The 18,216-nt window shown below is 38.3% G+C and overlaps 2 protein-coding genes across 9 annotated transcripts in view; one reads left to right on the top strand and one right to left on the bottom strand.

Annotated features, from left to right (window-relative positions):
* CMSS1 (cms1 ribosomal small subunit homolog) overlaps nt 1–18,216 on the bottom strand; it is a 370,849-nt gene that overhangs the window by 328,258 nt on the left and 24,375 nt on the right. The gene's annotated exons all lie outside the window — the stretch shown is intronic.
* The window catches only part of FILIP1L (filamin A interacting protein 1 like), a 296,807-nt gene that overhangs the window by 262,480 nt on the left and 16,111 nt on the right, over nt 1–18,216 (top strand). For 7 of the 8 annotated variants that reach the window (XM_050782041.1, XM_050782042.1, XM_050782045.1 and 4 more), the window contains one exon: nt 8,920–11,695. The exons of the other annotated variant lie outside the window; for it this stretch is intronic. In XM_050782041.1, the coding sequence (XP_050637998.1) occupies nt 8,920–11,695 (2,776 nt within the window). The remainder of the gene's footprint in view (nt 1–8,919; nt 11,696–18,216) is intronic. 8 annotated transcript variants of the gene reach the window in all.

The following is an 18,216-nucleotide window of genomic DNA, read 5'->3' on the forward strand; positions in this document are numbered from 1 at the left end:
TCAACTAGCAGATGCCAAAAAAAGTGTTACTGTTCTACTGATCTTGCTGACCAAGTCAAATGAATTGTACATTACATTATGGCTATGGTATGCTGTAGCTGTAATTTTTAGAAAACCTTTGACTTGTGAGAGAAATAAAAGGAAGCAGCATACACAGAATAAAAAAGACTGGTCATAGCTATTTTTATGAGTGCTCCTAAAATTTAGACTAAACAGTGAAAAGTCCCATTGAAAAAGCAGGGAGGAAAGCAAGGAAACATAAATTATAGGCCTAATTACCAAAATCTATCTCAAATAAAGAAGCTTTCCAATAAATTCCATGTAATTACTCTACAAACTGCTAGAAATTCATGGTTATTTGACCATGAACACAGCTGCTATCAATGCAACACAATTAAAATTATGTATTAGACAAGAATTGCTAAAAGATAAAATGGGATATAATCATAACCAGGCTATCAAAGTCTAGCTGTGAGAGCAGATATAAAAATAAATAAAGGAGTGTGATGTATGTAGTTTTCTGTTTAGTAATCAACATATAAATCAGGAAGAAAAAGTAATGTATTCAACTAGCTCTGGAATAATGAGAACAAATACAGGAATTTAAGCCCATCAAAATGAAGTTACATACTTAGGACTAGGGTGACTGTTACACTGTTTCAAACATCTTAAGACCAAACCAGCTTTGGTTGTTACTGGGAGAATACTGTAAGTTATGATCAGGTTGATCTGTGCAAGAATACAGGCAAGTTTGGGGGAAAAAAGAACTGACAACAAGTACGGTGCCTAGAACATAGTAGCTGTCACTGTATTTGTCTCATCAAGGTCTGAAATGAATTAAATGTCAGCTGACCTGCATAGCACTATGGATGGAACCATTTATAAAAACCAGGCAACTTAGTGGTTTCCATACCCTTATTTCAAATTGGGGTTTCAAACAAAATACAATGTCTTATGAAAACGGTTTTGTCATTTAGGACTTTTCTATGGACTGAGAGAAAATTTGAAGGCAGAGAATCTCCCATCTATGTTTGATGGTTAGCAAATGACTGGCTTTATTAATGATGGAAACATCAAAGCAGTGACTAAGCCAGTGAATTTGGGGGCTTCATCAGGATGAAGCAAAAGGCTGACCAGCCTGAAGAAGCACATGGTGACAGCCCAAACCAGATGCTTTTCCAGAGAAAGACAAATTTGCCACTGATGTTACAACTGTCTATCCTCTGGAGTAATGGTTCTTAAAGTGTGGCCCCCTATGAGAGTGAAAAAGATATCTTCACAATAACACAACCTTTTTCTGTCTCATTCTCTCAGAAGTGTATATGGAGTTTTCCAGAGGCTCCATGATGTATGATGATATTTCTCTGACAGCTAATGGAATGTGTGAAACAGATCTGAGCCAGACATTAGTTGCAAAAAATGTAAAACAATGCAACTCTTCTCACTAAATAATTTTGTTTGTAAAAGTATTTTTTCATAAAAATATGTTATTTAAATTAACAGATGATGGATTTATTATTTATTATTTTTAACAAATGATTTTTTTTAAAATTTTATTTTTGAGACAGAGTCTCGCTCTGTCGCCCAGGCTGGAGTGCAATGGTGTGATCTCAGCTCACTGCAACCTCTGCCTCCTGGGTTCAAGCGATTCTCCTGCCTCAGCCTCCCAAGTAGCTAGGACTACAGGCATGTGCCACCATGCCTGGCTAATTTTTTGTATTTTTAGTAGAGACGGGATTTCACCATGTTAGTAGCCAGGATGGTCTTGATCTCCTGACCTTGTGATCCACCTTCCTCGGCCTCCCAAAGTGCTGGGACTACAAGCGTGAGCACAAATGAGTATTTTTTAAATCTTAGTTCAAATTTCTAATACAGTAAAGAGATAGATAAAGCCCATACACTCAAAAGCTCTTTAGGGTCCTCAAAATTTTTTGAGTGTAAAGAGGTCATGAGACCTAAAAGGTTGAGAACTATTGCTCTGAAGCCTTTACTGAATTGTCCTGGAACTGTCTCCTCATTCTTTCCTAATAGCCTATAAACACTTTGAAAACAGGATCTTGTATCCCCTGTTCATCTCAGGATAGCCTTAGTATTAATGATAGTCTTTGTTGTTTGTAAATTAAATGGACAAAAGTCTTGCCATATTCATAACATCAAAAACATTAAATTCAAGATTTACATAGTGAATACAGTGAAAAATTGGTTTCCTTAAAGTGATAGATGAGAAGCTAAGCTGACTCTGAAGTTATTCTCTATTTACAGGCTGATTTCTGGAACTAATAGAAACAATACAGTACCATTAATGGCTTGTGGAATTGGTTTTATTGCTTGATGATCACCCTAAGTTTATTTCTATGGACCAAGCATCTGAAAAACTGCAAAACGATCTGCGAAAACAGAAACATAATTGATGTTTTAGGGTGGTCAGATTATAGATATTTCTTTTCCACTGTCACTGCTGTTGATATAATGTTGCTTATGTAATAAACAAACATATTCGTCCAGTAGATCTCTGGACTCTGAGGAAGACATAAAATAGTCACTCCTTTGTTAGCAGAGTTGATACAGCCAAAGGAGACTGATGGGCTAGGATGTGGACATCCTAGCCAGGGTTAGTTTACCACCTAACCCTGTTCTCCTCAAACAAACAAGCACATACAGTTCTAATGCAGGGATCTGAAGAAAGGAGAAAAGGACCTGTTCCAACAGTCTTGATTCTTTCTAGAGGCTCTGTAGCTATGAAATAGAGAAAATAATGTTCTTGGAGAACACTGATGGGAAACCCACTCATACCTCATTTTCTTAAACGCCTAAAAACATGTACATGGTAAATATTAGAGCATTTTCTTAAAAAATGAACAAAACTACTTAGGACAGTGCTACAGTATTTTTCATAAAAGGGAGTATTTGTTCATTCTTTAATTTATTCAAAAGATATTCATGTGGCTCCCTCTACATGTAAGGGCTTTGTGGTAGACACTGTAGGATGCACAAATGAATCACTGATACTCATCCTGTTCTCAAGAAGTCTGTATTTTAGTAGGGTTGACTGTAATGTACAAAAATAACAAAATCAAAAACGGTAAGAATTATAATATAAATTATTATGGGTATGACTGGTGTTATAGCATTTAGACATACCATGTGTTTCATATGTGTATTATATGCTGCATTATTACTGACACTCAGTGTCTCACAGAGGAGATAAAGTGTAGGTGCACATCTGTGCTGACATATGTGTCTGCAAATAAAAACTGAAAAAACCCTCTGAGTGTATCATTTGTAACGAAGAACCAGAATTATGGTTAGTACCAAAGAATACTGAAGATGACAGATGTGATGTTTCTGAAAAAACAAGGAACTGGTATTGCACATAATAATAGTGATAAACCACAGTAAGTTATAACAATTCTGAGCCATAATAAAAACTCTAACGAAAAGCTGTAATAAGATACTGCTTTAAGCCAGTTTGGATTTAATTACCTCACTTTTGTGTCCATAAAACCAGCTTCCAAAACCCGTTTTTATTGGCGAGGATTCAATGAATGTTCCTATAATGCTGTGGTGTCAGTACTAGAACATGAATATGAGTACTCCAAGACAGTAGTCTTTTAAACTGGGGTACATGTACCCCTGAGGGTACATAAAGACTTCCTATGGGTACAGGCATGGAGAGATTTAAGGGATCAACGTCTGTGTCCACCATTCATACATATACTCTTTGTGTTCTATGAGTTCTCCTTTTCTAACAACATTTTCAAAACAAACTTCTTAGCAAACTCTTATCAAGTGGCTCTTCCTGGGTTGGAAACCCCTCTGGGGCATCAGACAAAGGGATGACTATAGAAAGCTTTAATCCTGAGAGTCCTATGAGAAAAGAGCAGAGCAGAGCAGCAAGAGCAGCAGCAGCAACAGGTTTAGAACCAAACAATGGATGAAGCAGTGCCTTGTTTCTTCATCTGGGGACAATGCAGGGCAAGTCCTCATGCCTTATCTTTTAGAAATGAGATGGGTACCAGAGGGATGTGTATTTACACATTTCGTTAGGTTGAAAAATGAAGTCAGACTTTTCCTGAATGACTGGTTTGGCTGTCCAATTTGTTAATGAGGACTTTCAGATTAGATGGCAAATGTTAAAATATATCCTTTTACAACTATTTAAACATTGAATGAAAAAATCTAGATGCTAGTTAAAAAATGTGAAAAGAAGTACTTAGTTCTTCAACATTCTTTTAGCAGATACAAGAACAAACATTTAAAAACCCCTGCTCTGAGAGATACACACTTTTTAAAAAGAATACAAACGCAATGATAAGTAAGATTTTTTAAGCTGATAGTTCTCCATTCAGAGTGTTCTTGATAAAAATCCTTGTGTGTGGACCAGCCCTATGCAATGGTTTGTGTTCTTTGCAATGTAATGTGGGGAAATAGCACAGTAGCACAGCCTTGCTCCTTCTTGACCTTTCTGAGCCTCAATTTTCACAGCTGTAAAATGGAGATAATCCCAAACCCTGTAAATTTATCATGAGAATTAGAACCGACAGATGTACAGACTCAGCTCAGTGCTTGGCAACACATCACTGGCACTAAGTAAAGAATGGCAGCTATTATATAGTCTCCTATATTTTAGTCTTTGTGCTTGTGAGAAAAAACACAAATTGGAGCTAAAATCATTTAGTGCTCTTTTTGCATGAAAATGTAGCTACTGACCCACCAACTATGGTATGCATTTCGAGTCATTTTGTTCCCCAGAAATGTGGGGAACAGATTTTAGTTAATTTAGTCATATTCTCTCACCTGATACCTTCTTTGAAAAAAGTGGGTGGTCATGTAGGTCAGGAATACAGCCTGTGGTACTGCAGATTGGGTATAAATCAATAACAAACAACAATTGGCAGAGTTAATACTCCAGGAAACATCTGACATGTAAATGGTAAAGCCTTGTTACCCACAGTCAGTCTGAGGGCCAGCAGACTTGGCATCATCTGAGAGTTTGTTATAATGCCAATTGTGAGGCCCACCCCAGACCTACTGAATTGGAGTCTGCAGTTTAACAAGATTCCTATGTGATTCAAATGCACTTTACACTGTGAGAAGCACTGGTAAAGAATAGGCCACTAGCAGGGAAGATCAAATCACCAGTGTACGTGTAATTTAGGTGGGAGCTCTCTGTTGCACCTGTTTAATTAAAGCTGAGTAAGGCAAAATGATGGAGTCCAGCTTCTACTGACAGACTGACATACACACATGCCACAAACATACACATGCACAGATCAGTAGTTCTCAATTGGAGGTGACTGCCCCCTAGGAGACATCTGGCAATGTCTGGAAACATTCTTAATTCACAACAAAGGGATGCCGCTAAACATCCTGTAGTGCACAAGAAGACCTCCACAATGAAAAAATTATCTGGCCCCAAATATCAATAATGCTGAAGATGGAGAAACCCTAACATAGGTTATTCCTGCATAAAGGCACCTAAACTGTAACTATTAATGGAAAAAGGAGTCATAATTTGACTACACAGCTTTTAGGGAATGAATTTTAGATCTGCAGAGTTCTGCACCTCAAGATCTATGCTATTTTGAAGATTATAAAAACCCTGGTTAAAAGCAATCAAAATCATTTATCTGCTTTGGCTAGCAAACCTAGAGTTCATGATAACCTGCATTAGCATATAATGCAAGTATCAATGCTAAATCCTGTTAATATGCAAAGAAAAATAATGCAGACAGAAAATTAAGTGACTGTGTTGTCTAAAGTCCATTCCTACTCAAAGTAGGAAGCCGGCTTAGGAGGCTCAACTCCACACCCTCCTCACCCTATACTTTCTTCAAGACTAAAAACTAGCCTCAAACTTCAACCTTCAAATGCTCCTGGATATCAGGCAAGAAATAATGATTTAGAGTGGCCCATTCATCACTATCAGAAGTGCTAATTCCTTCAAACTCAGTAGCATAACCAGCTCTCTTTCCCTCTCTCACACACATGTACACGACCACACAACGTGTAACAGCATTACACGCATCCAACTGGGCCTGAAACAATTCCATCAGGGCCTCCTGCTCACAGTTCTCACTGGATCCTTGTCCTGCGCTCCCAGGTTGATGGCTATGGGTACAGTTTTTTCTGCAAATAAATTCCTGTTTACCTCCCCGACAGGCTTTACCAGACTAGACAGCTGACTGTCTTATGGTACGCTCATGAGAGTGGCCCAAGGAAACAGCAGGTTATTGGAAAACAAGTAGTAAGGAAATGCTTAGAGAAAATGCATTCAAATAATCAGACAGAGCTTGGGGAACAGATGGGGATGCAACCAAATTACAAAAACCATGAAAAAGATGCTTATGTTTGCATCATGCTGAAAAATATGCATCATGCCCCAGGCTGAAAAATATGCATCATGTCTGCTCCAAAAACACTGAACAAAATGGAAGCAACTGAATTTTCTTCTAAACCTTTTTTGCAGGTTACTGCACTGCACTCACTAATCACCATTCCCTTTTAATACTCTTTTAATTATACTGTGAAACAGTCTTCCCTCCCTCATATCCTAAGAAAACACACCCCCTTCTCATGAAACTGAAATAGCACATGCTATAATTTAATAAACTGAAAATAAATACTTAAAAGTTTTTGTGAAACTGCTCTCTAATAAAACTGTAAGAACTGTGGTGTAGAGAGGGGAAAAATATTTCACTGTAATTATGCTCAAGGCATTGTCAAAACCATTAAATCGAATGAATTCTAATGCTAAGGCAGGAGGAAGAAGCACTTTGCCAAAGTTCTTTTTAACTATTTCACCACCAAAGCAGTTTACCCGTGGACGCTGCCACTGGGTTGAGAAGTCCCATGACCATTCGAGAAGAAGCTGCCATGCTTATCTTTTCAGGCTCTCACGTGTCTCAAATAGGGATGGGGCATGGCCAGAAACCATGGGCAAGCCTTTTGCCAAGACCTTGGATGAGATCATCATCAACCACACCCCAGCATCCCGCCGAGCATCTTCTGAATTTTACAAGCCACAGCCCTTGGGCCAGCCTCCTGTTAAGTCCTCAAAACAGAAAAAACTAAAAGTGGATTCCCACAAAAAAGATGGCGAATTCTTATATGATTATTTTAAACATGTTCCTCCTGTGTAATGTAATTACAGAAAATTACAGAAAAGAGCAGATTAGAATCTCAAAAAGAAGGACTCAATTTCCAAGAAGATGACCCTAAATTAGTTTCCTTTTAAAGTGTTCTCTCAGCCGGCACAGTGGCTCACACCTGTAATCCCAGCGCTTTGGGAGGCCAAGGCGGGCGGATCACGAGATCAGGAGATTGAGACCATCCTGGCCAACATGGTGAAACCCTGTCTCTACTAAAAATACAAAAATTAGCTGGGCGTGGTGGCACATGCCTATAATCCCAGCTACTAGGGAGGCTGAGACAGGAGAATCGCTTGAACCAGGCAGTCAGAGGTTGCAGCCAAGATCGCCCCACTGCACTCCAGCCTGGTGACAGTGAGACTCCGTTTCAAAAAATAAATTAAATTAAAATAAAATAAATAATAAGTTCTCTCAAATCCTTACACAACTTTCAAAAAGTAAGTTCTATGATAAGGATGATAGACATGCATTTGATAGTTAACTCATCCCTAAGAGAAAAGATACATTAAAGTATTATGAATTATCTATACCTATCAGAATGTAAATATTCATAACTTCATCCATGACAAGTCCTTTAGTTCAATTCCTCAGGGATTCCATTCTATTTTAGCTTCTGTTTAACTGCAAAGCTGTAATTACATCCTCTATAATCAGCCCATTCACAATGTAACTGAGAGTGCCACAAATTTAAAGCTTTGACTTCACTACTGAGGTGGAAGAGACAGTTTATACTACATGTAAAATATCCTCCTGTTATGCAGACAAATTTAAAACATAAAAGAAGAAAACAGCATGTCACAGTAGTCGTCATTTAAGAGGGAATTATTATGTTCCTGATAACAGAGTTTCTCTTCCATCATGTCTAGCATCAGACTCTCATCAATAAGCACTTTCCTACCAAACCCCAAGCTCTTCTCAAATGTTATGAAAACACCAAACCCAAACAGATGCCTCTCAATTCTCCTCACTTAACTGTTGTCCACTATGAGGATAAGGTATATGTGAAGTGGTTCTCAGAATAATGTTGTGCCAGTGCAAACCAAGTTTTAATTGGCACAGATGTCTATCAGTGAAGTGCATAACTTCTAAGCAATGGGAATACAATTTTTCTTAACTAAGAATGAAGGAGTTGAACATCAAACATTAATGCACCACATACTTTGGTTCAAGCAAACTATTTGATAAATATAATAACCCTATTAATAAAAAAAGAACAGCAGCAAGAACTAATACCAAATGCTTGCCATGTGTCAGGACAATGAGAATCTTAGATGAATCATCTCATTTAATTTTCATAAAAAGCCCCTGAAGTAAATATAATTATTGCCCCCATTTTTCATATGAGGAAATTGAGGTTCAGAGATGTTAAATAACTGCCCAGATCAATTAGTTGGTAAGATTAGGGTCAGTCTTGCAGCCAGGTCTAACTGCATCATCTCAAGCTTGTGCCTATTTTCATAGTCTTCAGGCCAGACTGCCTAATAATTATATGTTACCCAAGCAATTTAAACTAAATATTCTTGCCTTTACTCTTTTACTAAGGCTCCTGGTGAAATGCAGCTGTTACTGATCAATAGTAGTCAAGTAAAAAGCAAGATAACTGTTTATCAAGATTTTCCTCTGTCATCAAATTCAGGAACTCTTTTGCATATTGTATATGAACTGACACAGTTCATACAATTACATAATTTCTAAATTACATATATATTTAATTACAGTCGATGAGTTACTAAAGCATCAATCACAAAATGCACTTTACATTTTTCAGATTAAAGAAGCTAATTGATCAAGAAATCAAGTCTCAGGAGGAGAAGGAGCAAGAAAAGGAGAAAAGGGTCACCACCCTGAAAGAGGAGCTGACCAAGCTGAAGTCTTTTGCTTTGATGGTGGTGGATGAACAACAAAGGCTGACGGCACAGCTCACCCTTCAAAGACAGAAAATCCAAGAGCTGACCACAAATGCAAAGGAAACACATACCAAACTAGCCCTTGCTGAAGCCAGAGTTCAGGAGGAAGAGCAGAAGGCAACCAGACTAGAGAAGGAACTGCAAACACAGACCACAAAGTTTCACCAGGACCAACACACAATTATGGCGAAGCTCACCAATGAGGACAGTCAAAATCGCCAGCTTCAACAAAAGCTGGCAGCACTCAGCCGGCAGATTGATGAGTTAGAAGAGACAAACAGGTCTTTACGAAAAGCAGAAGAGGAGCTGCAGGATATAAAAGAAAAAATCAGTAAGGGAGAATATGGAAACGCTGGTATCATGGCTGAAGTGGAAGAGCTCAGGAAACGTGTGCTAGATATGGAAGGGAAAGATGAAGAGCTCATAAAAATGGAAGAGCAGTGCAGAGATCTCAATAAGAGGCTTGAAAAGGAGACGTTACAGAGTAAAGACTTTAAACTAGAGGTTGAAAAACTCAGTAAAAGAATTATGGCTCTGGAAAAGTTAGAAGACGCTTTCAACAAAAGCAAACAAGAATGCTACTCTCTGAAATGCAATTTAGAAAAAGAAAGGATGACCACAAAACAGTTGTCTCAAGAACTGGAGAGTTTAAAAGGAAGGATTAAGGAGCTAGAAGCCATTGAAAGTCGGCTAGAAAAGACAGAATTCACTCTAAAAGAGGATTTAACTAAACTGAAAACATTAACTGTGATGTTTGTAGATGAACGCAAAACAATGAGTGAAAAATTAAAGAAAACTGAAGATAAATTACAAGCTGCTTCTTCTCAGCTTCAAGTGGAGCAAAATAAAGTAACAACAGTTACTGAGAAGTTAATTGAGGAAACTAAAAGGGCGCTCAAGTCCAAAACCGATGTAGAAGAAAAGATGTACAGCGTAACCAAGGAGAGAGATGATTTAAAAAACAAATTGAAAGCGGAAGAAGAGAAAGGAAATGATCTCCTGTCAAGAGTTAATATGTTGAAAAATAGGCTTCAATCACTGGAAGCAATTGAGAAAGATTTCCCAAAAAACAAATTAAATCAAGACTCTGGGAAATCCACAACAGCATTACACCAAGAAAACAATAAGATTAAGGAGCTCTCTCAAGAAGTGGAAAGACTGAAACTGAAGCTAAAGGACATGAAAGCCATTGAGGATGACCTCATGAAAACAGAAGATGAATATGAGACTCTAGAACGAAGGTACGCTAATGAAAGAGACAAAGCTCAATTTTTATCTAAAGAGCTGGAGCATGTTAAAATGGAACTTACTAAGTACAAATTAGCAGAAAAGACAGAGACCAGCCATGAACAATGGCTTTTCAAAAGGCTTCAAGAAGAAGAAGCTAAGTCAGGGCACCTCTCAAGAGAAGTGGATGCATTAAAAGAGAAAATTCATGAATACATGGCAACTGAAGACCTAATATGTCACCTCCAGGGAGATCACTCAGTCCTGCAAAAAAAACTAAATCAACAAGAAAACAGGAACAGAGATTTAGGAAGAGAGATTGAAAACCTCACTAAGGAGTTAGAGAGGTACCGGCATTTCAGTAAGAGCGTCAGGCCTAGTCTCAATGGAAGAAGAATTTCTGATACTCAAGTATTTTCTAAAGAAGTTCAGACAGAAGCAGTAGACAATGAACCACCTGATTACAAGAGCCTCATTCCTCTGGAACGTGCAGTCATCAATGGTCAGTTATATGAGGAGAGTGAGGATCAAGACGAGGACCCTAATGATGAGGGATCTGTGCTGTCCTTCAAATGCAGCCAGTCTACTCCATGTCCTGTTAACAGAAAGCTATGGATTCCCTGGATGAAATCCAAGGAGGGCCATCCTCAGAATGGAAAAATACAAGCTAAACCCAATGCCAACTTTGTGCAACCTGGAGATCTAGTCCTAAGCCACACACCTGGGCAGCCACTTCATATAAAGGTTACTCCAGACCATGTACAAAACACAGCCACTCTTGAAATCACAAGCCCGACTACAGAGAGTCCTCACTCTTACACGAGTACTGCAGTGATACCGAACTGTGGCACGCCAAAGCAAAGGATAACCATCCTCCAAAATGCCTCCATAACACCAGTAAAATCCAAAACCTCTACCGAAGACCTCATGAATTTAGAACAAGGCATGTCCCCAATTACCATGGCAACTTTTGCCAGAGCACAGACCCCAGAGTCTTGTGGTTCTTTAACTCCAGAAAGGACAATGTCCCCTATTCAGGTTTTGGCTGTGACTGGTTCAGCTAGCTCTCCTGAGCAGGGACGCTCTCCAGAACCAATAGAAATCAGTGCCAAGCATGCGATATTCAGAGTCTCCCCAGACCGGCAGTCATCATGGCAGTTTCAGCGTTCAAACAGTAATAGTTCAAGTGTGATAACTACTGAGGATAATAAAATCCACATTCACTTAGGAAGTCCTTACATGCAAGCTGTAGCCAGCCCTGTGAGACCTGCCAGCCCTTCAGCACCACTGCAGGATAACCGAACTCAAGGCTTAATTAACGGGGCACTAAACAAAACAACCAATAAAGTCACCAGCAGTATTACTATCACACCAACAGCCACACCTCTTCCTCGACAATCACAAATTACAGTAAGTAATATATATAACTGACCACGCTCACCCTCATCCAGTCCATACTGATATTTTTGCAAGGAACTCAATCCTTTTTTAATCATCCCTCCATATCCCCCAAGACTGACTGAACTCGTACTTTGGGAAGGTTTGTGCATGAACTATACAAGAGTATCTGAAACTAACTGTTGCCTGCATAGTCATATCGAGTGTGCACTTACTGTGTATCTTTTCATTTACAAACTTGTATGGAAAATATATTTAGTCTGCACTTGTATAAATACATCTTTATGTATTTCATTTTCCATAACTCACTTTAATTTGACTGCAACTTGTCTTGGCAAAATACTTTAACATTATAAAACAGTAAATAATTTGTTATTTTTACCATTGCTTGCTGAATTTTCTTTTGGTCATTCTGTGTTATATTTCTGCATGTACAATAGAATTTTGTCTTTTGCTTATAGTCTCTATTAATTCTTCCTTAAAAACAAACAGGACCTATGTCTCATTTACGGTCAACTTCTAATCACATATTAGAAGAGGGAAAAGTGGTTCAAATAAATAAAAATTACATCTCTTTGATTTCAAAGTGAACTATAAGATCTTTCAGAAGCAAACATAACTTCATGCTTGGGATGTATCTCAGTATCTCTAGAGCCCAACACAGTGCTTAGACTACATTAGGAACTTAAATGTTTATGATAATAATGAAATAAAATACTACTGAATAATTTTGGTTTTCATGAGCACATATAAGCAGATGGTAAAATTTAAAAGCTCTGACATGTGATAGAAAGCCAGAGAAAGTACATTTGGAAATGTAGTTAACCTTGACAATCAAGAGTCGACTGTATTTCTACCAGAGATCAAAACTCCCACAGAACACATATGTCTGCAACCAAATCTGGAACCAGCCACTGTGACATAAACTCCTGAACACTCTGCTTCAAAGCAAAAGAAAAAAAAGAAAATGTCATTCTTGTTTCTTACCTATGTGGTTCCCAAAATAGTCTGAATTACTTAATGTAGGTGCTACCTACCCTGCTCATAAAGGGCCTGTATTCAGAAGCTTATAGGTTTTTTTTTTTTTTAACTTTTACAGTTTTTTTTTAAACAAGCACATAAAAGCCAAAGATAGTTATGACATAAGTTATAGAAAAGGCATATTTAAAAAAAAATACAGTATATTAGTTGAAAGAAGTAATATAGTGTGAATTTCTTCTGTGATTATTATGCCATTTATAATATAGATGAGAAAAACTCAGCCAAATCATCCTAGAAATTCTGATATCTGCTTCACGGGACTCCCTGGGGATAATCTATACTTCTGAGCAGAGAACAATAGCTTTCAGGGAACATTTTAACTTACAAGTGTGGTCTCCAAGTCACATTCCAAAAAGACGATTTCAGACCAAGTAGCTTATTGCCATTTCCCTTTTTCTAACCTCATAACTGTTAATTTAGTGTGGTTAATTTTATTGCCAGTTATTGATTTTAAATACAATTCATTTAGACATCCAGGCAAACTGTGAAGATCTTTAAGAGTAGAAGAAAGCTTTCCCAATCATCCTCCTTTCCCCTGCAAAATCAATTTCATGATGGTAAAGCAAGGATTTGTTGACAGAAACACTTCCATGGTGACGAACTGCAACACCAACGCTATGGGCTTGCATCATCATTAAATAAATTTGGATGAAAGCTGAGGTTGCTGATGAATGAGAAAGCTTCTGTTTAAACACATTTATCTTAGGAATCAGCAGTGACCCAACTGTATTACAAAATACAAGATGGTCTAAATGTTTATTAAAACTATTTTTAAGTCACCTTGGGCCAGAACTCTAGAAGGAATGGCCAACTTAATTTTAGCTCTTTCAAAACAGACAATGATAATGCTGCTGCTTCATGAGATCTTTTTCTAGTTACTGAGAGCGGGTACATGTAATATTTTGGAAGGCATCAATCAACTAGTCATAAAATTATGAACAATGGAAATCACAAAGAATTTAAGAACAAAGTCTTCCCAACTTTGTCACATAATGGCATAAACAAAACACATGCTTGGGTGGCACTGGGGGAAACAGATAAAGAGGCAGAGATAACCAGCCAAGGGATTCCCATCACCCCAGGTTCCTCTTGGCTGCTCCAAGTGCTGGTGGGGGATGAGAGGAGGGTAGAAATCCATTCTTGGCACACTTGTAACTAATAGAGTTTGGGAGCCAAATTTGGGCTATTCATCAGCCCACCCATTTTGAAAGGGTTCAATTTCTTATGTGAGCCACAGCAATTCTCTATAATAAAGTTAACACCGTAAGTCCTGTGTTCTATTATTATAATGCACAAATTCTCATTTAATCATTTGTTCCAGATTTTAACTATATAGAGGCTTCCTAAGTAGTTAATCTAACATAACTGGAGATTCACCAAACCTTCAAGGAACACCTCTTTTTCAGAAGTACCTCTACTGGGAGGATTCCTTTAGTATAATAATTTGTATCAGCATCAAAATAAATTTTAGAAGACAGATTAATAACGTGTACATTATTATGTGTTACTAATTAAAGATCATCATAACAGCAGCATAATTTCTGCAAAACATCTTTTTTTCTATAGAATTTCACCTAAAATGACACACTGTAGATATCTGGCCTTTAATTTTAAAAAGGTTTCTTATATTTTTTTGTGTGCGTGTGAGAGAAGAGAGAGAGAGAGAAGAGATTGGAAGATTACAGAACTTCCTTTTTCATTAACATATAATCATAGAACTCCCCCAAAAACCAGGAAGGAAACAGGAAGTGACACTGGAAAATCTTCAGAAATCTTCACATGAAATATGTGGGGGTGGAGGGTTGTATTCTTTGGTCCATGAGTGCTCACAGAAGACAGACTCTTTTTTCGTCTCTCTGAAAAACTCATACCAACCTTTCATTAGTCTAAGTCCTGGCTTCAGAACTAAGTTTCATTTTACTCACATTCCCACTAACTCTTTAACTCTTTAAATGGTAGAATCCTATCACAGATTTGAATGATTTTATCATGTTTTTTCTATTTAAAAGTAATGGCAAAAGTTTCCCTGAGAGGATGCCACTGCTCTCTAGGGGCACTGACAAAAATAAAATTGTCATCCCTACTAGAAGGACATTGTGCATTACTACACTTGAATCTTTACTCTTTACACATAAGAAAGAATTGCAATACTTGTTCAATCAAGATCATGATAAAATTACATACACTCTTTGTAAGGTCTCCACAACTATATTTTACAATGCTAAGACATTAGGCTTGGGGTCTTCATGACATCCATTTTTATTAGTCCATTTTTATACTGCTATAAAGAATACCTGAGACTGGGTAATTTATCAAGAAGAAAAGTTTTATTGACTCATAGTTCCTCATGGCTGGGGGAGGCCTCGGGAAACTTACAATCATGGCAGGAGGCAAAGCAAAGCCAAGACACATCTTACCAGGCAGCAAGAGAGCCAGAGACTGCACAGGGGAAACTGCCACTTTTAAACCATCAGGTCTCATGTGAACTCCCTTAGTATCACAAGAACAGCACGGGAACAGCAGGGGAAACCGCCCCACGATCCAATCACCTCCTACCAGGTCCTTCCCTTGACACATGGGGATTACAGATAGGAGATTTGAGTGAGGACACAGAGCCAAACCACATAACCCATAAAGGATAAAATTAGGGGAGCTGTGAGATGGTCATAGAAGGGATATTTTATCAAAAATGTTTAGAGATTTGTAGTCTAAGCATGGTCTTTACTGGTTGAAGTAAAACTCCCAATAAAAACGTTTTAGTAGTTTCTTTGATTCTGAATATTTACAAAGTAAGTCTCTTTTAAAATACGTTAAACAAAGGCAGGGAAAGACCTTTAAATTAACCAACACTCTAGCTTTTTCCTATACCCTGGTTTCTGTTATTGTTCAGATTTTTTTCCTCCAGATAATCATTTTGCTTTGTAATCCCAAGAGAAAAGATAGTCAGGAAAAAATGCATGCCCCAAAACTCTTACAGATCAGCGTGTCTCAAAGTAAAATCCAAGATATCTGTATGAGAATCCCTTGATATTAAGTTCTACTCAGAGCTATCAAATCAGAACCTCTGGGGGCAGAGGCCCAGAAAGCTGCATTTTAACAAACTCTTCTGCTGGTTAGTTGTACCCTAAAACTGTACTTCAAATTTTGATCTTTTTCTGGGCTAGCAATATGCTGTAAGATACTCTCTCCCAGTGCTGGGTAGTGGCAGGGAGCTACAGCTCCCAGTCAGCCACACAATCATGGGGGTAAACAACCGATACTGTACAGCAGTAGTTCCCAATTTGGCACAAGGGACTGTTTTCATGGAAGATAATTTTTCCATGGCCGGGGGGTTGGGTGGAAGGTTTCAGGATGAAACTGTCCACTCAGATCATTAGGCATTAGCTAGATTCTCATAAGGAGTGCTCAGCCTAGATCCCTCGCATGTGCAGTTCACAATAGGGTTCGTGCTCCTATGAGAATCTAATGCCACACTGGTTCTGACAGGAGGCAGAGGTCAGGCAATAATGCTCGCTTGCCTGCCACTCACCTTCTGCGTGCCACTCGGCTCCTAATGGGCCACGGACTGGTAGCAGTCCATGGCTTGTTTTTTAGGGGCCCCTGTTCTACAGTGTGCTGTGCTGCTGGACGATTCTGGCCAATTGTAGATTTATGAAAGTGTTCTCTGAGCATGTTTAAGGTGGGCTAGGCTAAGCTATGATATTCAGTAGGTTAGGTGTATTAAACATATTTTCAACTTTTAATATTTTCAACTCACAGTGGGTTTATGTGGTTTTAACCCTATCATAAGTCAAAAAGCATCTGTATTGACAAGCACTGGCAAATGTGTTCTGACCACAGTCCCTCTGTTTAAATTACACCTGTCCTAGCAAGTGTGGCTATTCTACCCTCTAGTGGCTGGCATGACAAACAGAAGGCTTATTCTCCACGTTTTCTTTTTATTTAAAAGGAAAGCTCAATAAAAACTCCCATTTTATTGGGTGGGAAGATTCCCAGTTTTATAACTGTAGCAAAGCATAGATGCCTAAATCTTTGGCTGAGCTGCAGCAGGCTGTCTGACACCTACAAGGTCTGTTTCTCTCTCAGATCCCAGGCCCTCAACTTAACTCTGTAGCATTTTTTGGGAAGGGTCCAGAACACACATTAAATACGGCAGTTAGATGAACCAAAACAAAGGACTCCATTCAACTTATGGCACAGTGAAGCAAATACAAGAAAGAGCAAGGAAGACAAGTAGTTTGCTAAGGTTCTCAAACCTTAAACCCCACTTAAATTCATTTTACTTAAACTCCAAGCCCTTTCCTTTCCAGCAGATGGACCCTTTCCATTCCTCAAGGTACATCAAGAAGGGTAAAGCTTTTGGGCAGTCAATACATCAGAGCAGGCATCCCTCAAAGGCAACACTGTAGGTTAAGGAATCTTGAGGGAGTATAGCGAGTTAACTGGCCAACACCTCTAAGTACTTCATAATTTGATAATGAATTAACACCATTTACATGGGAGCACTTACAAATCTGTCAACATTCCATCAGGTACCAGGTTTTACACTTAGAATGCTGCCATAAAAATGTATTCAGGAATAACCTTTGGCATTGCAGTCAGCCATCCCAGGGATAATCACTTGTGACATCATTTAAAATTTCATTGTCAAAGCTGTTGATCAAGATAAATAAAACTTATCTTATTATTTGAGGCAATCTGTTTTGAAAAACTGAAACTAGTTTTCTTATTTTAGTGAGTTATTCTTTCTCCCCACAGCCAAACGGTCCTGGTATGATATCTAAGGGGCTACCTGAGACCATCTTTTTTTTTTTTTTTTTTTGCCTCTGTTTTTATTTATTTATTTCGATAGCTTTTGGGGGAACAAGTGGTGATTGGTTACATGAGTAAGTTCTTTAGTTGTGATTTCTGAGATTCTGGTACAACCATCACTTGCACTGTACCCAATGTGTAGTCTTTTATCCCTCACACCCCTCCCACTCTTTCCCCTGAGTCCCCAAAGTTCACTGTCTCATTCTTACGCCTCTGTGTCCTCATAGCTTAGCTCCCGCTTATGAGTGAGAATATACAATGTTTGGTTTTCCATTCCTGAGTTACTTCACTTAGAACAATGGTCTCCAGTTCCATCCAAGTTGCTACGAATGCCATTATTTCATTCCTTTTCATGGCTGAGTAGTATTCCACCATGTATATATACCACATTTTCTATAGCCACTCATTGATTGATGGGCATTTGAGCTTGTTCCATATTTTTGCAATTGCGAATTGTGCTGCCATAAACATGCATGTGCAAATACCTTTTTCATATAATGACTTCTTTTCCTCTGGGTAGATACCCAGGAATGGGATTGCTGGATCAAATGATAGATCTACTTTTAGTTCTTTATGGAATCTCCACAGTTTTCCATACTGGATGTACTAATAGTTTACATTCTCACCAACAGTGTAGAAGTGTTCCCCTTTCACCACATCCACGCCAACATCTATTATTT

The sequence above is a fragment of the Macaca thibetana genome, chromosome 2 (genome assembly GCF_024542745.1).
Source record: "Macaca thibetana thibetana isolate TM-01 chromosome 2, ASM2454274v1, whole genome shotgun sequence".
NCBI classification, from domain to species: Eukaryota; Metazoa; Chordata; class Mammalia; order Primates; family Cercopithecidae; genus Macaca; species Macaca thibetana.